Source organism: Chiloscyllium plagiosum, unplaced genomic scaffold (genome assembly GCF_037043375.1).
Source record: "Chiloscyllium plagiosum isolate Xiang-an unplaced genomic scaffold, Cpla_swu_hap1 HiC_scaffold_7, whole genome shotgun sequence".
Lineage (NCBI taxonomy): Eukaryota > Metazoa > Chordata > Chondrichthyes > Orectolobiformes > Hemiscylliidae > Chiloscyllium > Chiloscyllium plagiosum.
The window spans coordinates 87,815,521-87,840,871 of record NW_028270145.1 but is presented as its reverse complement, the minus strand read 5'-3'; the positions used below and the strand labels follow the sequence as shown (position 1 = coordinate 87,840,871).

Here is a 25,351-nt window from a genome sequence, read left to right as displayed (position 1 = left end):
GCAACTTCCATCTATGCTTCAGAAGAGAGTTTCTGGGTATCGGAAAATCCAGACCATTATTGTCCACAATTTAACTTTCAAACTGCTTCTGATTGTAATTTTCAGTGGTTTACTTCAAAAATGTACAATTTGTACTAATGCACAACAAAATCTGCAATTTTATGATAAATGTTTTTTTTAAATTAATTTGAAATTACTTTAATGCAAACCATGACCACAGTCCCTATTTGAAAGAGCTCCTGTTTTCTTGGTTAGGTTTTGTATACCAAGATAGCCACATTATTGCTGAGGAACAATTGGTTTACTACCAATAGCTGACCACTTCCCTGTAAACAAAAAAGAAAAGTGGAGGGTTTTTTTATATCATGTACCTCAACCCAATCAATATCCAGTTACGGTACAGCTATGTTAGAAACTTTAGAATAGTGTCAATCCAGAGCAGGAAAGTGAAGGTAATAATTGTGCCAAGAATTCTGTATTGCAAGATGGTTCCTAGTTGCTGCAATATAGTTAGTCATGCTAATAAGGACTAACTGATCACTTCATATATTGTTGGAATTTTAAGACTCGGTAGCATATAGTATTCCTTATGATGTGTAATTTTATGAGTATATTTTTGCTGATATCACACCTATTGTAATTCTTCAAATAACTTGTTGAATGTTTTAATTTGTTAGGTTGGAAGCAGTTCACTGTGGTTGCTATCCATTGTGTCCTAAAGCCTTAGTTTATCCAGAGATATTTCCAGGTAATCTTCTTGTGTGAACAAATATTATTGACAAGCTTGAAAGTCACTATTATTCTGTCAAGGTGGCTGCGTACCTTGATGGCTGGAGCACTATGATCAAACAGTTCTTCATTCTCCTCTTTCCACCCACCCCACTCCACTCCTTAACCTCACAGCAATGTAACCTTCTGGGAGAGGCAACAAATCAGAGGATAAACTATGACTGCCTGCAACAAAAACTTGCATCTATATCATACTGTTAGCCCACTAAGTTATAATAGAGACAACTCACAGGAACAATTATTCTGTAAATTTTACACCAAGCCATATGAAGCAGTAAGATTACCATCAAGTTTGTATAAAGAGGCAGGTTTTAATGAATTACATGAAGCAGGAGAGAGCAGTAGAAAAATGGCGAGGTGTAGGTTAATTGCAGAGTTAAGTCCTAGACAGCTGAAAACAGTGCCACAAATGAAGTAATGGCTAAAATCAGGGGTGGACAAGAGACCTGGAGCAAAATGTTGAGAACTTTGAGAGTTGTAGCCTTAATGAGGTTAGAGGTGGAAAATTGAAATCCAAAGATTTGGAATCAAGGAAAACTTTGGGAGGCAATGTAAGTCAACAGGTGCATGAACGTGTGACAGGGAAAAGAACCTTGAAAATCCTCTACTATTCCTTCTAGTAATCAAAACTAATTTAAGAAATAACATGGATCATGTGTTATATGTGAAGGCATTTATCTTTTCAATGATGATATCTCTGTCCCAGTCAAATTCTAGGCCCCTTGAAGGTACGCAGAGTCATCACCAAATCCCCCTGCCTCTCAAAAGATGTTAAATAGAAATTGTGACTATACAGTATGTTTTACAAAACTTAGGCAAATGTATTAAATTTACTTTAGAAAAATATTGTCAGTAACAAATGTGAAAAGAATATGAAGCAAGCATAAAAGTTTAAAAGTGGGAACTTAAAATCCTGGTTCAATGAAGTTAATACCATTGACTAAATTAAGCTAATGAAGGCTAGCAAAAAAAAGGCCTTTCAGTGGGAAAACCTTGTTCATTTGGACAACATGTAGAACCCAAAGAATCTTCCAGTTCTTCATTTCACATCTTAAGTTTATGTAATCAGAAAATTGTCAATACCTATCAGTAATTAAATTTTAAAATGTAATATTTTTCAAATTTTCTTATGCATAATTACAATATTAAATACATCCCTCCTTCAAAGGAAGTGAGCAATAGAAATGTTTGATCTACAAAATAATGGTATATGAATAAAATAATTTAGAATTGCATTGGATCTATGACATAGAAAAGTCCGTTTCAGCCCAATAGTTTGTGTTGTTGTTTATCCTCCACATAAAATCTAACCATACTTTACCTAAGTCATCTTTGCATGTCCCTTTTTGTGTCATACCTGACTTTCTTTTATATCAATCTGTGCCATTTTCCTATACTTCATGGGGTATCAAGTTCCACATTCTAACTACTCTCTGGTTAAGAAGCTTGGCTAGTTTCTTAATTGGATTTATTAAATACTTGATTAGATGTTTTGAATTTTTTGCTGAATTTAAAATTTACAAAGAATTTTATTGTATATTAGACTGTTTGTTATTTGCGATGTAGAGAACACTAAAATTCCCCTCTTCCTTTATACAATAGGTTTCTCTTAGTAAAATGCACCATTTTATCAGTTGGTTATGGATTACCAGAGTCTTTTACCCAGCTTTTACAAGCAAGTTAGTGCTGGGTTTACTGTACTGCTACACTGCCAATTGTGCACTCCAGTCTCCACCACAAAACTTTCATTTCTTTAAGCACCAAGTTTAAAGCCAGCATGAATTCAGAACCACAACTGCAAACTATGGTCAAACTCCAGGCCAAGATATACATTTTTCTATCCCCGGGATACTTGTCTGTCTGGCATTTTGAAGTGCCAGTGAGTTGAAGTCCATTTTGAAGATGTCTCTTTAATACGACATGCCCAATAAACACAGTGTGCAGACACCTATTTTGCTATTTGAAGACACGGGCCACAAAATTTATTCGAGCTGTTCCTGCTCCACCAGCATCATTGTTATATGAAGTGAAATAATCACGATCGAGCGAGAGTGATTCCAGGGAATTGCTTACCCTTGACTTTAACACAGCATTTGGTGTGATGAGGTGCATTTCTATCCACATTGAAAATGACACAAATAAAAACTAAAATATTTCAATGTGAAGTACCAATTAAACCTGTACTATCTGTTGTACAAAGTTTCAATTCTGGCAGGAGTGTAGGTTCTCATCAAAGGGTTAGCATTTGAAGGTCAATTATATCCAACATCAATTTCTCTCCAAGCCACTCACATTCTGACTTTGAACTATATCACTGTTCCATCATTGTTACTGGGTCAGTATCTTTCAATGCCCACCCCCCACCCTCCCTTAAAAAAAAGCATCACGAAATACATTGGTTTAAGAAGGCAATTCTTCACCACCACCCCGAGGACAATTAGCAATCATTAGTTAATGCTGGCCTAGCCAGTGGCACCCACTTTGTTCAACAATGAAACAAACATAACGTGTTTCCAAACATCCATTCTACTGGACCTAATATCATGGCAATGTTCTATCTACATTAAATCTCCATAGAGAACTAAACACAGTTTGAATTAATAAAGTATCTTGATTTTTACATACTTAGATGATTGTTTCACAAAAACTTCTAATTTACTTACAGATGTGTATCTATACTCTACACCGCAACAATTATTTAAGAGACTTCAGACTTTCTGCAAAAGACCTTATCTTGCAAGAAGGAATGCTATTAAGGTAATTTATTTAATTAATTATCAGGAGGAAAAGGTACCTGGGCAACCTTGTGATTTTCTACAAGTTTCATTTGCAAGCTCCTGCCTATGACATTACATGATAAAGTACTGAATTGAAGAACATCTGAACTTTTTCTTTTTTCTTGATTTTGTAATCGCATAATTAGAACGCAGCCAAACATTTTCAATACTAGACAAAAATTGCAATTGTTCAAAAAAGTTTGCTTCGAATTGCTAACTGAATTCAAAAATTTTGAGAGAATTCTATGATTTCTCTTTATTTAGATTAGGATGAACAGGAATTGGCTGGTTCCTCTGTGGTACATTAGCGACAACAAATGTTGAGACAGTGAGTTAATTTGAGATGGTTTGACCTTGCATGGTATGTGAAATGAAAACTCAATTTGTCTTTTTTGATAGTTCTCAAGTCCATTCAATATTTTCAATTTTTTTAAATGGTTACAAATACGTCCACAGAAATTGCTGGAAAAGCTCAGCAGATCCAGCAGCAACTGTAGAGAGAAATCATAATTAACATTTTGGGTCAAGTGAACAGACCTGCTGAGCTTTACCAGCAATTTCTGGTTTTGTTTCTGACTTACAGCATCTGCAGCTTTTTTTTTATTGAGAATACATCCTTCTTGCTTCAGTTGTTTAGCTAATCTTCATGTTGATGACAAGCAGAAAGCGGTTTTCCAGTGTATTTCATTGTCAGCCATTTTGAAACTTAGGTTCAGTTAAAAACAACTTATCACGGCAAGCCCAATGGTAAATATGAAAAAGTTTGAAGGGTATCCCATTAATTCATTCTCTCTTCATTTTTGTTTGAAATGTCTGGGTCATTTGTTCAAGTCATGGTCTCTTTCAGTTTTTAACATGTTAATGCACAGGTATATCTTAAAGGGAACGTTTTCTGCAGCACAGCTTACAAGGAACTTTGTGTTTCTGGAAAATTCAGAAAATATTTTTAAAATGATATTTATGTTCAATAATGATTTGTTTTATCAGATTAGATTCCTTACAATGTGGAAACAGGCACTTCAGCCCAACCAGTCCACACCGACCCTCCAAAGAGTAACCCACCCAGACCCATTTCCCTCTGACTAATGCACCTAACACTATGGGCAATTTAGCATAGCCAATTCACCTGACCTGCACATCTTTGGACTGTGGGAGGAAACCGGAGCACCCGGAGGAAACCCACACCAACACGGGGAAAATGTGCAAACTCCACACAGACAGTCGTCCAAGGTTGGAATCAAACCTGAGACTCTGGTGCTGTGAGGCAGCAGTGCTAACCATTGAGCCACCGTGCAGCCTAAATTCTTGAAAATAACTGGCTACTACCAATTGAACTGAAGTCATCAACAAAACTACATCTTGTGTACTTTATAATAGTCAGAGAAAACTAAGAGACTAAATCTGTGAATTAGATTTTCTAAAAGTAAACTCTTTTCCTCCTAAAGTAATTATATCAACTAGGTAAACAATGAACAAACAAATTAAAAAGCAAAACTTCATTCAGTTGGCAAGTTTTCATTTGATGATATGGAGAGCCTTTATATTCTGCAATTGTTTACATGCTTTTGGGATTGCAGTTCTATTAGAATTGTTTTGATAAGGAATATGATGACATTGAATACATGTAGTAGAATATTGTTATATGCAGTCAACTGATGTTGGTATTAAACAGATGCTTACATGCAATAAGACAAACCTTTCAAGGATTACATAACTTATGCCTACAACTGAGGATTCAGCTATCAACTTTGAATAAATATGAATTTACAGTATTATAGTTGCTTCTGTTAGAGACAGCTGTATTACTGCATACATTGTTGCCATTATTCTTCAGAATTATATGGGATGTTTTGTTATTCTTTCCTGTGATGTGGGCATTTTTTGGCAAGACTAGCAAGGCCAGCTCAATGCAGATTTTCAACATATATTCATATTGCTTTTCAGGCAGGAATGGATAATAAAAAAATGATAAAAGCTATATTATTTGGTCAGACTGTTTTCCCAAAACTTCAAAACAATGCAACAGCTTAAAAATCAGTAATTACTGCTCCAAGAAATCAAGGAAATCACTTCCAACACCTTAAAACCCTTAAAAAAGGACCAGCTCTTATAGCCATAAATTTCGCCCATCCTTGAGCAAAATGACTTGGTGAAAGTCTAGATTAGAGTGGTGCTGGAATGGCACAGCAAGTCAGGCAGTGTCCGAGGAGCAGAAAATCAACATTTCTGGCAAAAGTCCTTCTTGGTGGACCACTTCTGAGGTGTATTAAGAGTCATGTGACTGAATCTATAGTCACATCTAGGGCAGATAGGTAAGGATGACAGATTTTCTTTCCTAAAGAATATTAGTAAACCAGATTTATTTTTATGACAATCAATATGCTGGACTTGCACATCGACAACAGTGAATTGAGGGGTGCATAGGTTAGAACTTAGAATATAGAAAAATACAGCGCAGTACATGCCCTTTGGCCCTCGATGTTGCGCCGATCCAAGCCCACCTAACCTACACTAGCCCACTATCCTCCATATGCCTATCCAAGCAGTGGGAGAGTCCACCACTGATACTGGCAGGGCATTCCATGAACTCACAACTCGCTGAGTAAAGAATCTACTAACATCTGTCCTATACCTACCACCCCTTAATTTAAAGCTATGCCCCCTTGTAATAGCTGACTCCATACGTGGAAAAAGGTTCTCATGGTCAACCCTATCTAAACCCCTAATCATCTTGTACACCTCTATCAAGTCACCCCTAAACCTTCTTTTCTCCAATGAAAACAGCCCCAAGTGCCTCAGCCTTTCCTCATACAATCTTCCTACCATACCAGGCAACATCCTGGTAAACCTCCTCTGCACCCGTTCCAGTGCCTCCACATCCTTCCTATAGTATGGCGACCAAAACTGCACACAATACTCCAGATGCAGCCGCACCAGAGTCTTATACAACTGCAACATGACCTCAGGACTCCGGACCTCAATTCCTCTACCAATAAAAGCCAGTACGCCATATGCCTTCTTCACCGCACTATTTACCTGGGTGGCAACTTTCAGAGATCTGTGTACATGGACACCAAGATCCCTCTGCTCATCCACACTACCAAGTATCTGACCATTAGCCCAGAACCCCATCTTTTTGTTACTCTTACCAAAGTGAATCACCTCACACTTACCTACATTGAACTCCATTTGCCACCTTTCTGCCCAGCTCTGCAGCTTATCTATATCCCGCTGTAACCTGACACATCCTTCCTCACTGTCAACAACTCCACCGACTTTTGTATCATCCACAAACTTGCTCACCCAACCTTCTAGCCCCTCCTCCAGGTCATTTATAAAAAAGACAAACAGCAATGGTCCCAAAACAGATCCTTGCGGAACACCGCTAGTAATTGCACTCCAAGATGAACCTTTACCATCAACTACTACCCTCTGTCTTCTTCCAGCCAGCCAATTCCTAATCCAAACCTCCAACTCACCCTCAATGCCATACCTCCGTATTTTTTGCAGTAGCCTACCATGGGGAACCTTATCAAACGCCTTACTAAAATCCATATATACCACATCTACCGCTTTACCCTCGTCTACCTCCTTAGTCACCTTCTCAAAGAATTCAATAAGGTTTGTGAGGCACAACCTGCCCTTCACAAAACCATGCTGACTATCCTTAATCACATTATTCCTATCCAGATGCTCATAAATCCTATCCTTTACGATTCTCTCTAAGACTTTGCCCACAACAGAAGTGAGACTCACCGGCCTATAGTTACTAGGGTTATCCCTACTCCCCTTCTTGAACAAGGGAACCACATTTGCTATCCTCCAGTCTTCTGGCACTATTCCTGTAGACAACGAGGACATAAAACTCAAGGCCAGTGGCTCTGCAATCTCCTCCCTTGCTTCCCAGAGAATCCTAGGATAAATGCCATCAGGCCCAGGGGACTTATCTATTTTCACCCTTTCCAGAATTTCCAACACCTCTTCTCTACATACCTCAAAGCCATCCATTCTAATTAATTGTGACTCAATATTCACATCGGCAACAATGTCCTGTTCCTGAGTGAATACTGACGAAAAGTATTCATTCAGTGTCTCCCCAATCTCCTCAGCCTCCACACGCAACTTCCCACTACTATCCTTGATTGGACCTATTCCTACCCTAGTCATTCTTTTATTCCTGAGAAAGTGAGGGCTGCAGATGCTGGAGATCAGAGCTGAAAATGTGTTGCTGGAAAAGCGCAGCAGGTCAGGCAGTATCCAAGGAACAGGAGAATCGATGTTTCGGGCATAAGCCCTTCTTCAGGAATGAGGAAAGTGTGTCCAGCAGGCTAAGATTTCTCCAGTTTCCTCATTTCCCCTCCCCCCACCTTGTCTCAGTCAAATCCCTCGAACTCAGCACCGCCTTCCTAACCTGCAATCATCTTCCTGACCTCTCCGTCCCCACCCCACTCCGGCCTATCACCCTCACCTTGACCTCCCTCCACCTATCGCATTTCCCAAGCCCCTCCTCCCTACCTTTTATCTTAGCCTGCTGGACCCACTTTCCTCATTCCTGAAGAAGGGCTTATGCCCGAAATGTCGATTCTCCTGTTCCTTGGATTCTTTTATTCCTGACATACCTATAGAAAGCCTTTGGGTTTTCCCTAATCCTACCAACTAAGGACTTTTCATATCCCCTCCTTGCTGCTCTTAGCTCTCTCTTCAGATCCTTCCTGGCTACCTTATAACTCTCAATCGCCCCAATTGAACCTTCACGCATCATCTTTACATAGGTCGCCCTCTTCCCTTTAACAAGGAATTCCAATTCCTTATTAAACCACGGCTCCCTCACACGACCCTTTCCTCCCTGCCTGACAGGTACATACTTATCAAGGACGCTCACTAGTTGCTCCTTGAACAAGCTCCACATATCAAGGTTATTTTATTTTACATTAGGATTAATCCTCGGCACAACATCATAGGCCAAAGGGCCTGTTCTATGTTCTAATAGTATAGTCACCATTCAAGTAGATTTTGGGCCCATGGCTTATTGATTCAGTTTAATGATGTGGAAGAACATACTTCTGCAATACTAGCCCACTGATATTATCACCAAGATTAAATTCTAAAAAGAACCTCTGTAACTTGAAAATTCAAAGAAGTTACACACTTAATTGTTTAAACTGCAGTGGTTTCCTGAACATCATTTAGCATTTTATTAGCTGAAACAGCATATTAATTCATTGACAGACTTTTTTTTACTAAACTAGTTTACCATCGCTCAACTTCAGTAGCAATTTAAATGAAACTTTACCATATGTAAACAAGTCCCATTAGTTTAACCATGCAAAATGGTAAACCCCTGTCAATTAGGTTAAAAATGTGCAAAACAAAAACTCAATTTAACACATAATTTCAAAGTAATTATCTCTCAATGTCTATTAACTTGACAATGGTTCAGATGCCAGCTCATAATACTTCAGAATGCTGAGTGCACACTTCTTCTGTTCCTCATCATTCCTGCACACTGCATACTGCACATTCTTCTGGTTAGGCCCAAGCTTTAAAGGGAAACTGTTGCCAACTCTCCAGCTGCATCCAGTATTTGAACTTTTTCTAATTCAATATGTATGCTGTTACATTTTTGCAATTGTTACTTCCCTGAATGAATGATGAGGTCAATTGTCTTTTACAATATTTCCAAGAATAGCTGTCTCTTTCAAAACTCCTTTCAAGAGATCATTTCAGTGTGTCTTCTGATGATGAAATGGTAAAAGTAATTGACAATAATATTGATTGACATGTTGAACATACAGTATTTATTGTGGCCCAGAAACACTTTTAAGCAGTTAATGACTGGAGGTTAGTCACATGGGGATTGGGTGGTGCAGTGGGTTAGCGCATTGTTTCTTCATTTTTGGAACCTTGATTTGAATCAAATCCATATTGATGGAATGGAAGTCCCGTGATATGATTTCTATGTAAATTTAGTACATGCAGTTTTAGTACAAATCTCAGTGAACATTAGCTAATGCAGAAAACTACAATAAGTTTGACATGAACAAAGCAAAAGATCATGCTGCTGGGTCATTACAGAGAGGGTAGGCAGTGTTATGTTCTGTTTGCAATTGATGTCAGTGCATAACAGTGGTAACTGTTTTATATATAGTGGGAAACTCACTGTCTAGATTCACGCTAGAGGAACAGCCACATGAGGTTGAGGAAAGGAGTAATAGAGAGTGCAGGAGGAAAAGAAAATAAACTGACATGTCGCAAACACTCTTTTAGTAATGGCTGTGGGATGGATATATCTCCTAAAATTCCATCTAGACTTTTAGGTCATTTATTTGTACTGTCAAGTTTCCAATGTATCTCAATCCACCAATAAAAATGAGGAAATACTTAAAACTTTTAACTCTGTAAATCATCGTCTGTTAAATACGGATTTTCACCATATATTTATGTTTTTCAGGCAGGAAAAGTGAATTTAAAAAAAATTGGAAATATACATGACAAAAGCTATATTATTTGGTCATACATTTTTTTCTTAAAGTTCCAAAGTAATGCAACAGCTTATAAAACAGTAATTACTGCTACAAGAAATCGAGAAAATCAGTCCCAACACTTAAAAAATTCTCAAAAATGGAGTAGCTCTTAAAGCCACAATTTTCTCCCATCCTCCGTCTTGGATTGCACAGAATCCTTCTGGTTGCTTAACAAGGTTAGATCACACGCACTACAGGGAGAACTAGCCATTTGGATGCAAAGTAGGCTCATAGGTAGGAAAGATTGCTGTTGGAGGGCTGCTTTTCAGACTGGAGGCCTGTTCTGTGCTGGGTCGACTGCTTTTGTCATTGTTATAAATGATTTGGATGTGAATAAAGGAGGTGTAGTTCATAAGTTTCCAGATGACACCAAAACCGGTGGTGTAGTGAACAGTGAAGAAGGTTACATCAGAGTGCAACGGGAATTTGATCAAATGGGCCAGTGGGCTGAGGAGTGGCAGATGGAGTTTAATCTAGATAAATGAGAGGTACTACGTTTTGGGCAAATCAGGATAGGACTTACACACTTAATGGTAAGGACCTGGGGAGTGTTGCCAAACAAAGAGACCGAGGAGGGCAGGTTTATAGTTCCTTGAAAGTTGAGTCACAGGACGGCAGAGTAGTGAAGAAGGCGTTTGGTACGCTTGCCTTTATTGTTCATTTTATTGAGCATAAGAGTTTTGAGGTCATGTTGCAGCTGTACAAGATATTGGTTTGGCCACTTTTGGAATACTGCTTTCAATTCGGTCTCCTTGATATAGGAAAGATGTTGTGAAACTTGAAGCTGGAGCTATTTTCCCTGGAGCTTTAGAGGCTGAGAGGTGATCTTATTGGAGTTTGTAAAGTTAAGTGTTGCTGAACAAAGAGACCTTGGAGTGCAGGTTCATAGCTCCTTGAAAGTATAATCGCAGGTAGATAGGATAGTGAAGAAGGCATTTATTGTTCAGAGTACTGAGTATAGGATTAGGAGGCCGTGTTGCAGCAGTACAGGACGTTGGTTAAGCTATTTTTGGAATTTTGCGTGCTGTTTCGGTCTCCTTCCTTTCGGAGGGATGTTGTGAAACTTGAAAGGGTTCAGAAAAGATTTACAAGGATGTTGCCAGGGTTGGAGGATTTGCGCTATAGGGAGAGGCTGAATAGGCTGGAGCTATTTTCCTTGGAGCGTCGAAGGCTGAGGGGTGACCACATAGAGGTTTATAAGATCATGAGAGGCATGGATAGGGTAGCTAGATAAAGTCTTTTCCCTGGGGTGGGAGAGTCCAGAACTAGAGGGCATAGGTTTCGGGTGAGAGGGGAAAGATATAAAAGGGACCGAAGGGGCAATATTTTCACACAGAGGGTGGTGCATGTATGGAATGAGCTGCTAGCGGAAATGGTGAAGGCTGGTACAATTGCAACATTTAAAAGGCATCTGGATGGGAATATGAATAAGAAGGATTGAGAGGGATATGGGCCAAGTGCTGGTAAATTGGACGAGATTAGGTTGGGATATCTGGTCAACATGGATGAGTTGGACCAGAAGGTCTGTTTCCATGCTGTACATTTCTATGACTGTATCAAAGGTATGGTTTGGGTAAATAAACAAGGCCTTTTCCATAGGGTAGGGGAGTATCAAACTAGAGGACGTAGGTGAGGGGGAAAGATTTAAAAGGGACCTAAAGGGCAACGTTTTCACTCAAGGTGGTGCATGTATGGAATGAACTGCCAGAGGAAGTGGTGGAGGCTGGTACAGTTACAACATTTAAAAGGCACGTGGTGGTTATATAAATCGGAAGGGTTAGAGGGATATGGGCCAAATGCTGGCAAATAGGACTAGATTAATTTAAGATATCTGGTCTGCATGGACAAGTTGGGTTGAAGGGTCTGTTTCCACGCTGTATATCTCTATGATCCCATGACTTGTAACCATATGCTGCCCAGTGTGTTCTCTATGATGGATAATGCAAATGGTTGCTGAAATGCAGAAAATCAATTTGGTCAACATCTAGTATTTTTCAAGAATTCATATTTCTTAGGTTGATATAAATATTATCATTTTGGGAAAACTAAAATCATGTCTAAATCCATGCAATGTAGTATCCTTGAGTGAAAGACGCCTTCCTGACCATCCTAGAACAGAAAGCTTTTGAAACCTGAGTGCTACAATAATTAGGGCAACTTGATCTACTTGTCTCTCCTCTGGATTAATGGGTTTTGGCCTCATTGTGTGGGCAGAATTTAAATTTTGGACCTGCATGCAGCAAAGGATACCAGTATCATGTTGGAAACCTGAAATATCATGAAGCAAATTTCATGGTAGCTGTTAATAGCCTAACCATGCTGTTAACATCCAACATCTAGAGGACTGTGGAGGTTTAATTGTTGAGTATATTCAAGACAGATATCTGTGGATTTTTGGAGACAAATGACATCAAGAGGTACAGGGACAGTGACATTGAGGTATGATCAGCAACGATGTAATTGGCTATCCCCATTCCTATGTTCGTACAAGTTTCCTGACCAATCAGAGCAGGATACAAAGCAGTCTGCACGTGACTGTTCAAGACTTGGGATTTAAAGGGACCCTGACAAAGAATAGACTGAATAATTTCTACAATATCCAGTGGAGAGACAACTGCATCATACTCGAGAGTTTCAATCTAGGAAGCTACCTCACCTCCATCCCTCAGTTCTCAGACACATCCCGAGAGATCACGCTGTGGAGCTATAACACTCATCATCAAGCAGTGTTTTCAAAGAGAGAAGGAATAACAATGGCTCTGAAGTAAAGTGATTGTGGCTGTATGTCATTGAGGAGGTGACAGTAGAAGTTGCTTCCATCTTCATTGGCATAGTGTCACAAGAGATTATTTGAACTAATCAAGGTAATAAATGTGAGTAGAATGTTGTATTCAAGTTCCAAATCCCTCTTTCTGTCTTCTATCAGCACCATTCAGATCTTACAACTTCACTTATGCTCTCTTTCAAGGCACTTCCTCACAATCTCATCAGAGCAGGTATCACTGACTCTCACCCTCATTGTCACTAACATCAGATTATCGATACATGATTATTTTAAATCCTTTCACCGTTTCACTTCCAATTTAAATCTTTCATTAATGACACAACTACTTCAAGCACCCCATAAGAATTAGTGTAAAAGGTGGACAAAAGACTCCTCCAAGAAGGTCTGAGAAAATTCGCATCTTCCACTAGCTCAAATACACACATCTTTGAGGGGATTCCAGGGCAGTTAGTTGGTTTGTCACACATTGTACCTCATATCACAAGTAAACGTGCATAGATTTTGGAAGGTGCAAGATCTGTTCAGCTGAATGCAATGCTGAATTTGGAAATTATTGATGAAGTGGGCTAGACCAGAACAATGCTGAAAATGTGTTGCTGGAAAAGTGCAGCAGGTCAGGCAGCATCCAAGGAACAGAAGAATCGACGTTTCGGGCATAAGCCCTTCTTCAGGAATGAGGAAAGTGTGTCCAGCAGGCTAAGATAATAGGTAGGGAGGAGGGACTTGGGGAGGGGCTTTGGAAATGCGATAGGTGGAGGGAGGTCAAGGTGAGGGTGATAGGCCGGAGTGGGGTGGGGGTGGAGAGGTCAGGAAGAAGATTGCAGGTTAGGAAGGCGGTACTGAGTTCGAGGGATTTGACTGAGACAAGGTGAGGGGAGGGGAAATGAGGAAACTGGAGAAATCTGAGTTCATCCCTTGTGGTTGGAGGGTTCCCAGGCAGAATATGAGGCGCTCTTCCTCCAACCGTCGTGTTGCCATGGTCTGGCGATGGAGGAGTCCAAGGACCTGCATGTCCTTGGTGGAGTGGGGTGGGGGGGGGAGTAGTTAAAGTGTTGGGCTACGGGGTGGTTGGATTGGTTGGTCCGGGTGTCCCAGAGGTGTTCTCTGAAATGTTCCGCAAGTAGACGGCCTGTCTCCCCAATATAGAGGAGGCCACATCGGGTGCAGCGGATGCAAGAGATGATGTGTGAGGAGGTGCAGGTGAATTTGTGGCGGATATGGAAGTATCCCTTGGGGCCTTGGAGGGAAGAAAGGGGGGAGGTGTGGGCGCAAGTTTTGCATTTCTTGCGGTTGCAGGGGAAGGTGCCGGGAGTGGAGGTTGGGTTGGTGGGGGGTGTGGACCTGACGAGGGAGTCACGGAGGGAGTGGTCTTTTTGGAACACTGATAGGGGAGGGGAGGGAAATATATCACTGGTGGTGGGGTCCGTTTGGAGGTGGCGGAAATGACGGCGGATGAACAATAGCAGGTTCTACCTGGTGGAGCTGATGTAGACTAGTGGGGAGAGGTTGGAGGAAGCTGTCTCTGGTGTGAGTGCTATGATGTGTCCAGCCTTTGCACTGATGCCCATCTCCATGCATACGCAGTCTGTCAGCTTAAATAAGATGGATGAGAAGCCCTCAAATAAAAGCAAAATAATGTGGATGCTGGAAATCAGAAATAAAAACAGAAAATACTGGGCAGGGTCATATTGGAATTGAGATGTTAACTCTGTTTCTCTCCACAAATGCTTCCAGAACTATTGAGCTTCTTCACCAATTTATTATATATGAAGCTCTCATTCTGTTCATTCAGGATTTGTTGAAATGCAACAAATTACTTATCTGTTCTTGTGTTCTTGGACAATGCAGATAGGAAGGTGAAGAAAGGGCTCATGGAATGTACTCAGCATTCCCAGTTACTACTTCATGCCCTCCCATCCTCAGTTAGAGCTCCATATACTGGCCCTTGTCCCTATGACCAAGTTTTTTACAAAGCTCCAAAACCTAGAGAGTGACAGTCACAATCAACTAAGGAACTAACAGCCACTATTTGCTCAGCTGGAGCTAGTTGGATAGTAACATGAAGGAGTGGTGGCAAGAGGAAGAGAAAGATTTTGTTGTTTCTCAAGGGAAATTATTTCAGTGCATCATAAGCTTCATTTCAAATCATCATTCATCTTTATCACAACCTCTTGGCCTTGAGGTAAATGGTATGACAAGCGTGGAAGACAGACATATATGTCAGTGAGATGGAAGGATCATTGACTATGAGAATGTTTTGTGTTGTTGGAAGGTTCAGTGGCCAATGGGTACAGCAATGATATTTCAAATAGCTGCAATGCTTCAGGTTAGCTGAATCATGCTTATATTGTTCCATCCTAGAAATCACTGGTAATTTATCCTCACCCACATCCAGTTCCTTCTCATGTTGTTCTTCCCCTTCTCTTCTCAATTCTCCAATGATGAATAGTGGTTGTTACTTCTTTGCTCCTGCAACTCCAGTCATGACTATGTTGTGCAAGGTTTAGCAGACTACTAGACACCTTTGATGCATATTAAATGGGCAGCCCCCATCTATCCAAGTACCTGAATTCAAAAACCTAATAATAACTTACTCAGTGACTACTCTTGTGCTCACGTGGCTTCAGTTGTATCTTTCCTGTATAACAATAGTAGGAATCCCCACGTCTATGATCAGCTACATCTTCAAAGAGTAGCCCTTTTTTTCCAAAACAGTGATGACTGCATCTACTTGGAGGTGCAAAGATCTGTTGTAGAGTTTGCAGGTACAATGTAAGCATCTTGGCAGCATCCTGGTTATCTTATATTGATGTGTGCGATAATCTCCTGGTGGTTATATACCATCTGGACATTAATGTCCTTCGCTGGTGAACTTTATTAGTGACATGAATGTTCTTCATGGAAGGAAATCTGCCATCCTGACCTTGTCGAGCCTAAGGTGACTGCAGACCCACAGCAATATGGTTGATTCTCAGTTGCCTTCTGAAATGGCCAGGTAAAAACAATGACTGCAGATGCTGGAAACCAGATTAGTGGTGCTGGAAGAGCACAGCCGTTCAGGCAGCATCCAAGGAGCAGCAAAATCGACGTTTCAGGCAAAAACCCTTCCGGAATAAAGGCAGAGATCCTGAAGCGTGGAGAGATAAGCTAGAGGAGGGTGGGGGTGGGGAGAAAGTAGCATAGAGTACAATAGGTGAGTGGGACAGGGGATAAAGGTGATAGGTCAGGAAGGAGAGGGTGGAGTGAATAGGTAGAAAAGGAGATAGGCAGGTAGGACAAGTCGTGGGGACAGTGCTGAGCTGGAAGTTTGGAACTAGGGTGAGATGGGGGAAGGGGAAATGAGGAAAGTGTTGAAGTCCACATTGATGCCCTGGGGTTGAAGTGTTCCAAGGCAGAAGGTGAGGCGTTCTTCCTCCAGGCGTCTGGTGGTGAGGGAACGGCAGTGAAGGAGGCCTAGGACCTCCATGTCCTCAGCAGAGTGGGCGTGGGAGTTGAATGTTGGGCCACAGGGCGGTGTGGTTGATTGGTGCGGGTGTCCCGGAGATGTTCCCTAAAGCTCTCTGCGAGGAGGCGCCCAGTTTCCCCAATGTAGAGGAGACCGCATCGGGAGCAACGGATACAATAAATGATATTAGTGGATGTGCAGGTAAAACTTTGATGGATGTGGAAGGCTCCTTTAGGGCCTTGGATAGAGGTGAGGGAGGAGGTGTGGGCGCAGGTTTTACAGTTCCTGCGGTGGCAGGGGAAGATGCCAGGATGGGAGGGTGGGTTGTAGGGGGGCGTGGACCTGACCAGGTAGTCACAGAGGGAACGGTCTTTGCAGAAGGCGGAAAGGGGTGGGGAGGGAAATATATCCTTGGTGGTGGGGTCTTTTTGGATGTGGCGGAAATGTCGGCGGCCAAGCAAGCCATTCATATGGACCTATTGCTGAAAACTTTCAAAGGCACCATGAAAGACAACAGCTGAAACAGCCCTGTTGCCCCAGCAAAATCCTCCTTCCTAAAATCTGGGGCTAATGCCAAAATTTGGAGAGCTGCTCACAGACTAGTCAAGCAACAGTCTGACATAATCATATTCGTGGAATCATAACTTATACACCATGTCTCAGACACCACTATCACCATCCCTGGATATGTCCTGTCCCACCTGCAGTACAAACCCAGCAGAGATGTGTCACAGTGGTATACAATTGAGAGGGAGTTGCCCAGGGGGTCCTCAACATTGACACTGGACCCCATGAAGTCTGTGGCTTCGGGTTAAATACAGCAAGGCAACTTCTTTCTGATTACCACATACCAGCCTCCCTCAGCTGATGAATCAGTATTCCTCCATGTTAAACAACACTTGGAAAAAGCATTGACAATGACAAGGGCACAACATGTTCTCTGGCTGGGGGATTTCAGTGTCACCTGGAGTGGCTCGGTAGCAGGACTACTGATCAAGCTGGTTGAGCCCTAAAGAACATAACTGCTAAACTGAGGTCTGCGGCAGGTGGTGAGGGAAAAACAAACTTGACCTCATCCTTACCAATCTGCCAGCTGCAGATGCATCTGTCCATGACAGTATCAGTAAGAGTGACCATCACACAGTGCTTGTGCAGATGATATCCTGCCCTCACTTTGAAAATAACCTCCATCGTGTTTTATGGCACTATCAATGAGCTGAATGAGACAGAATTCCAACAGATCGAGCAACTCAGGACTGGGCATCCATGAGGTACTGTGGGCCGTCAACAGCAGCAGAATTGTACTCCAGCACAATCTGTAACCTCATGGCCCACATATTCCCAGTTCAATCATTACTACCAAGGCAGGGGATCAACCCTGATTCAATGGGGAGTGCAGGAGGGCTTGCCAGGAGCAGCACTAGACATACCTGAAAATGATGAGTCAAATTGCTGAAGGTACCGAACAGGACTAGTTTGCAGGACTTCCCCACCCCGCAACAACAACAAGGATACAGCCTCCCTCGGTCCTCACCTTCTACTCCATTAATCTCTCAATACAGCGCATTATCCTCTGTCATTTCTGTCACCTACAATCAGACCTCACCACGGTTGATATATTTCCCTCTGCACCCCTTTCTTCATTCTCCTCCCCCACCCCCCCACCCCCCACCACCAACCCACCCTTCACACCTGATACCTTCCTTTGCTACCGCAAGAGGAATAACCTACGTCCATACTTCCACACCGCTCGCCTCCATACACAGCCCTAAAGGATGTTTTCACATTCGGCAGAAGTTTTCCTGCACATCCACCCACCTCCTTTATTGTGTCCTTTGCGCTCGTTGTGGTCTGCTCTACATCAGGGAGAAAGGACGCCAATTCGTGGAGCGTTTCAGGGAACATCTCTGGGACACACGCACCAAACAACCCCACTGTGCTGCGGCCGACCACTTCAACGCCCGTCACACTCCCCTAAGGACATGCAAGTCCTCGGCGGCCTCTGCCGCCAAATCCAAGCTACCCGACACCTGGGGGAAGGGTGTCTCATTGGTCACCTTGAGATTCTTCAACTCCATGGCATCATAGAGTCATAGAGATGTACAGCGTGGAAACAGACCCTTCGGTCCAACCTGTCCATGCCGACCAGATATCCCAACCCAGTCTAGTCCCACCTGCCAGCACCCGGCTCATATCCCTCCAAATCCTTCCTATTCATATACCCATCCAAATGCCATTTAAATATTGCAATTGTACCAGCCTCCACCACTTCCTCTGGCAGCTCATTCCATACAAGTACCACCCTCTGTGTGAAAAAGTTGCCCCTTAGGTCTCTTTTATATCTTTCCCCTCTCATCCTAAACCTATGCCCTCCAGTTCTGGACTCCCCGACCCCAGGGAAAAGACTTTGCCCATTTACCCTATCCATGCCCCTCATAATTTTGTAAACCTCTATAAGGTCACCCCTCAGCCTCCGTCGCTCCAGGGAAAACAGCTCCCGCCTGTTCAGCCTCTCCCTATAGCTCAAATCCTCCAACCCTGGCAACATCCTTGTAAATCTTTTCTGAACCCTTTCAAGTTTCACAACATCTTCCCAATAGGAAGGAGACCCGAATTGCACACAATATTCCAACAGTGACCTAACTAATGTCCTGTACAGCCGCAAAATGACCTCCCAATTCCTGTACTCCATACTCTGACCAATAAAGGAAATCATACCAAATACCTTCACTATCCTATCTACCTGTGACTCCACTTTGAAGGAGCTATGAACCTGAACTCCAAGATCTCTTTGTTCAGCAACACTCCCTAGGACCTTACCTTTAAGTGTATAAGTCCTGCTAAGATTTTCTTTCCCAAAATGCAGCACCTCGTATTTATCTGAATTAAATTCCATCTGCCACTTCTCAGCGCATTGGCACATCTGGTCCAGATCCTGTTGTAATCTGAGGTAACCCTCTTTGCGTAATGGTTGGACCCTGAAGAGTGTTGCCAAATAAAGAGACCTATGGGGTCAGGTGCATATTTCCTTGAAGGTGGAGTCGCAGGTAGATAGGGTGATGAAGAAGGTGTTTGGCACACTTGCCTTTGTTGTTCAGAACATTGAGTGTAGGAGTTTGGACATCACTGTAGCTCTACAAAAAATTGGTGCGCCCACTGGTCGCATTTATATAGGATTGAGAGTGTGTTGCTGGAAAAGCACAGCAGGTCTGACAGCATCTGAGGGGCAGGAAAATTGACATTTTGGGCCAGAGCCCTTCATCATGCTCCGTCCCGAAACGTCGATTTTCCTGCTTCTCGGATGCTGCCTGATCTGCTGTACTTTTCCAGCAATACACTCTCAACTTTGATCTCCAGCATCTGCAGACCTCACTGTCTCCTAGCATTTCTATAGGAAGGATGTTGTTAAACTTGAGAAGGGTGCAGAAAATATTTACAAGGATGTTGCCAGAATGGGAAGGTTTGAGTTGCAAGGAGAGGGTCATAAACTATGGCATTTTTCCTGCAGTGTTGGACGCTAAGGGTGACCCTATGGAGGTTTATAAAATCACGAGGGACATGGATGGGTGAAAAGCCCAGGTGTTTTTCCAAGGTAGGGAAGCCTGAAACTAGAGGGCATAGGTTTATGGTTAGAGGAGAAAGATTTAAAAAGGAGGGGTAGCTATTTCATGCAGGGGGGGATGGTGCATGTATGGAATGATGTAGAATGGTAGTTGAGTAGCATTAAATGAAAGTTTCACTTTTTCTTTGGAAGTACATACTCTAAAGGCATTGCCTTTGGCTTAAGGTACCTTAGTAAACTTGTAACATGTACATATCAAAACGAGGTTGCAAAATATTGGAAGCAGTGTTTGCTGAATTGTAGCCTATTTTCAGAGACCACAAAGTTTGGGATTCCATGTGTGTGGTCACACAGATTATAAATGTGTCTGAGCTGAATCAATTTTGCTTTTGGTCTTCTTGAATGTGTAGATGTCAATACAAAGGCATTCCCACAAACTAATTAGAAAGGAGTAGGGCAGAAGAGGTCATTTCTCTTCCTGTCTACGGATGGCACAGGTAGCATCGCTAGAGAACATCCTGTCGAGAGAATGATAAATATCCAACCATGGATTGCTGCAGCGTGGCCTGTCATTTGGAAATATCACAATGTCCTCAATAAATTTTCTGGATGATGTCCCAATAGAGAGCTCATTGGGCTATCAACCTCTCCAGAGGGAAAAAGGCATAAGAAAAGTAAACTACTTGGACCATCAAATCAACTTCACCATTGAATGAGATCATTGCTGATCTAATAATTATTAATTCAGCTTTCCTGACTTTTCCCTAAAATCTTTGATTCTCTTTCTGATTAACAATATGTCAGCTTAATGATCCAGCCTGGACAACCTCGTGGTAAAGAATTTCGCAAATTCCAGACCTCAGAGAGAAGAAATTTCTCCTCATTTCTGTCTTAAACAGTAATCCCTTAATCTGAGGTTATGCCCTCTGGTCCTAGATTCTCCCACAAGCCAGAAACAATCTCTCAGTATCTACTCTGTTAAGGCACTAAAGAATCTTATATTTTTCAACATGGTTGTGTCTCATTCTTCGAAATGATAATGAGTATAGGTCCAAGCTACTCAATGTTTCCTCATAAGAAAATAATTCCATTCCTGGGAGCAACTCAGTGAACTTTCTCTGACTCTTTCCAATGCCAGTATATCTTTCTTTTGATAAAGGGACCAAAAATATTTATAGGATTCTAGATGTGGTCTAATTATTGCCTTGCAAGACTTAACTGTCATATTTATTCCATTCCATTTGAAATAAAGGCTATCATACCGTTTGCCTTCCCTATTACCTGCAGAACTTGTATGCTAGTTCTTTTTTGTGATTTATGTATGAAAATTCCTAACTCCCCTTGAGATGCTGCTTTCTGCAATCTTTCTCCACTTCATAATAAACCATAGGTCCTCAATAATGCTCGTGATGATGTTAAAAGTGCTGTAGCCATGATAGGTTGCTGAGATCATAAAAATAAAACAACAAACTGTGAATGCTGGGGTTTTGAAATAAACAGAAACAGAAATTGGTGAAGAAACTCAGCAGGTTGGCAGCATCTGTGAACCAAAAAAAAGAGTTAATTTTCGAGTCCAAAGGTCCTTCTTAGAACTAGAAGAGAACATGTTTCTTGTTAAAATATCAAATGAATCAAAGAATGAATTGGAACTGAGGGGCACAACTGCTTTGAGATAACATGAAGAGGTATTGATGCAAAGAGAGATCAAGAGTATGCATGTGGTGACACATGGCACTGAGTGTGGCCATACCTACTGTCTGAGGAACATTGTGCATCATCAAGATACCTGTGCTGCTGGATGGATTTGAAACACAAAGGATGAAATTTCCATTGGGAATCCATGTATGGTATGTCAGAGCTGGAGACAGTAGCCGAGAAGTGAGATGTGGCTATGAAGTGAGTTTTGGCCAGTACCTTGTCAAAATGAAAAGAATGATTGTGAACAACAGGGAAACCTAGAAAATATATGTAGGAGTAGGCCATTCAGCCCTTCAAGCCTGCACCACTATTCAATATGCTCATAACTAATCATGCAATATCAGTATCCCACCCTGCCGTCTCCCCATACCTCTTGATCCCTTTAGCCACAAGGGTCACATCCAACTCCCTCTTGAATATATCTAATGAACTGGTTCCAACAGCTTCCTATGGAAGATTTAAATGGAAATCCTGACAAAGAAAGGAGCAGAAATTCTTCAAGATCGGCATACCTGGAAGAGATGTGACAGGAATTAAACAGTAAAATAAAACAAATAACAAAGAATGTTGGAGATCTGAAACAAAGGAAAACTGGAATTGCTGGTGAAACTCAGCAGGTCTGACAGAGAGAAAATAGAATTTGTGTTGCACAATCCAGTGACACTTATAAATGTTTTCTCACCACAGAAGCTGACAGACCTGCTGATGGTCTCCAGCAATTTCTCTTTCTCTTTGTTACTGGGTACATGTTCTGACCACTCATCAAGGCAGTATGTCCAAATCGGCGTGCATTTTACATCACACAGTAGAGTCTCTCAGAACACTTACATTGTCCTTGGTGTGTCTGGAAATATTGGGTGCTTAAAGCTGCGAAGACTTCAACTTATTGGACACATTTTTCTTCTTATTTTCATGGTGATCTTGATAGATTGTCAGTGGTAATCTGGTATTTTCCTTTGCATTTCATAAGACGCTCACTCTGAAACAGCTTCCAACAAAATCTCTATTCTGGGTGTCATCTTTGAAATCTTCTTTGTGTTCAGTAGTTACCAGCAACTTGTGATCTATTTCAATCAAGTATGATAGGCCGAGGACATTCACAAACCCATGTACTTCTTTCTCTATAACTGCATGTCATTATTCAGTTACAGTAAAAATCCTTGAAGTGTAATAGACAGGTCATCAAATCCCATAGTGCAGAATCTACCCATACTTAGAGAAGACTGCCTCCAATGATATGAGCACTTTTTGATTGTGTCAAATGATTGCTGATGATGCTCAACCCACAGGTGACCTTGCTTCAAAAGTTGCCTGAGAGGTTCATTTACCTCAGCTGAGTGGGATAATAATTTTCCAACTTGGTTCATCACATCCACATATCCATAAAACATTTTATTATGTGAAGCACCCTGTATGATTATAATCTCTCAATGAATGAACATGTAAAATGGGCGCAGCCGTTGAAACATCACTCATAGTAAATAAAATTGCCCATTATTTAATATATTTCATTATTCTCAGTTTTGGTCAGAGAGTGCAAAAAGATAGTGAAGGAAATAGCAGTGCCACAATGTGATGGTAAGATCTCTGTTACTTGGTTTAATTTGGTTGAAATTAACCATGGCGTACCTGCCAAGAGATTCCTGTACTTCTTCATTCTAACACAAAAGTAGAAAAATATTCCATTCCCCAGTATTGACAGAAAAGATTCACAGTGTTTATTGCCCATCAAAGTATTTACTGAAGTTGAAGTTCTGGTAAGTATTTGAAGCCAAAGGGCAAGAGTAAAAGAGTTATTGACTATAATTCTTTGTATATAAGAGCTAAAGTTCTTTTATACTTTGGCATTGAAGTTAGTGAATTTGATGATGTAATGATACCCTTTGGCTTTGAGCATTATTATTTATAAATCGGTCAATATTTTAACACTGTCACTCTCCAAAATGTTCACATTTGTGTACCGTTAGACTTTGAAACACTGAATAGTATGAAATGTTATTAAAGAACTGATACTTAAACTGTAGCTAAAGGGTAAAATAAATACTGACTGACATTTGCTAGATAGAAATGTTTAAGTGTTGTCCCTTGGAGTTTAAGTAACCTGTGCATGCAATAATACATCCTGAATGACCTTTACAGTCCTTCTGGCAATATTTGAAACTCCCATTGAAAGCTGAGCTTTGTCTTTTCCTCACCAGCTTGCTTTTGCTCTTCCATATATTTCTTCTTTTCCTTCTCATGACGTATCCTTCCTTATTCATTCTTGTGAATTAGAATAGGATAATCTTAATTGTCACATGTACTCCAGCTTAGGAGTAAGAGAAAAGTTTTTACTATGGCTGCCTCTAATGGCATCATCTTAGGTACAAGTACCTAGGTACAAATCTTGGATGCAAAAGAGGATTAAAAGGACAGGTGGTGACGTTATCTACAGTGTCTAAAAAAGTAATTAGGAAATAAGATAGTTATAACAGTGGTAAAAGATTTTCATTACAGTATAGTAAAGAATTTCAGATAGCAGCAGCTCAGCATGTGGTCTGACCGCCAGTGCCAGGCACAAATCCAACAACTGTCCCACTCAGCTCCAGCCTCCAGTCTGCTCCTCACTGGCACTCAGCTGCAACAAAGTAAGTCGCACTGTACTGGGACTCACTTCTCGCGCTGCACCAGTACTCTGGCTTCCCTTCATGCTGTACCAATATTCAGGCCTCACCTTGCACTGCACCAGTACTTGGGCTTCCCTTCGCACTGTACCAGTATTCGGTCTTCCCTTCATGCTGCACCAATACTCGGACTTCCCTTCGCACTGTACCGATATTCGTGCCTCACCTCGCACTGCACCAGTACTCGGGCTTCCCTTCGCGCTGTACTGGTATTCGGGCTTCCCTTCGCGCTGCACCAGTACTCGGGCTTCCCTTCATACTGCGCCAGTACTCAAGTATCCTCTGGCACTGCACCGGTACTCTGGTTTCCCCTCGCACTGCCCCGGTACTCGGGCTTCCCTGGCACTGCACTGGTACTCAGGCTTCCCCTGGCATTGCACCGGTACTCGGGCTTCTCCTGGCCCTGCACCGGTACTCTGGCTTCCCCTGGCGCTGCACCGGTACTCAGGCTTCCCCTGGCGCTGCACCAATACTCGGGCTTCCCCTGGCACTGCACCGATACTCGGGCTTCACCTGGTGCTGCACCAGTACTCGGGCTTCCCCTGGTGCTGCACCAGTACTCGGGCTTCCCCTGGCGCTGCACCGGTACTCAGGCTTCCCCTGGCGCTGCACCAATACTCGGGCTTCCCCTGGCACTGCACCGATACTCGGGCTTCCCCTGGTGCTGCACCAGTACTCGGGCTTCCCCTGGTGCTGCACCAGTACTCGGGCTTCCCCTGGTGCTGCACTAGTACTCGGGCTTCCCCTGGCGCTGCACCGGTACTCGGGCTTCCCCTGGTGCTGCACCGATACTCGGGCTTCCCCTGGCGCTGCACCGGTACCCAGGCTTCCCTGGTGCTGCACCGATACTCGGGCTTCCCCTGGCGCTGCACCGGTACCCAGGCTTCCCTGGTGCTGCACCGATACTCGGGCTTCCCCTGGTGCTGCACCGGTACCCAGGCTTCCCTGGTGCTGCACCGATACTCGGGCTTCCCCTGGCGCTGCACCGGTACCCAGGCTTCCCCTGGCGCTGCACCGGTACTCGGGCTTCCCCTGGTGCTGCACCGGTACTCGGGCTTCCCCTGGCGCTGCACCGGTACCCAGGCTTCCCTGGTGCTGCACCGATACT

General features: G+C 42.3%; 1 protein-coding gene across 11 annotated transcripts in view; it reads left to right on the top strand.

The window, feature by feature from the left end:
- Nucleotides 1-25,351, top strand: part of qtman (queuosine-tRNA mannosyltransferase) — a 379,156-nt gene that overhangs the window by 310,995 nt on the left and 42,810 nt on the right. For 7 of the 11 annotated variants that reach the window (XM_087989232.1, XM_043694107.2, XM_043694112.2 and 4 more), the window contains 2 exons: nt 678-748; nt 3,455-3,546. In XM_087989232.1, coding sequence (XP_087845358.1) covers nt 678-748; nt 3,455-3,546 — 163 coding nt within the window. Of the gene's footprint in view, nt 1-677; nt 749-3,454; nt 3,547-3,830; nt 3,928-25,351 lie in introns of all 11 variants that reach the window. The other 4 variants (XR_015757718.1, XM_087989230.1, XM_043694110.2 and 1 more) reach the window with 4 other exon arrangements.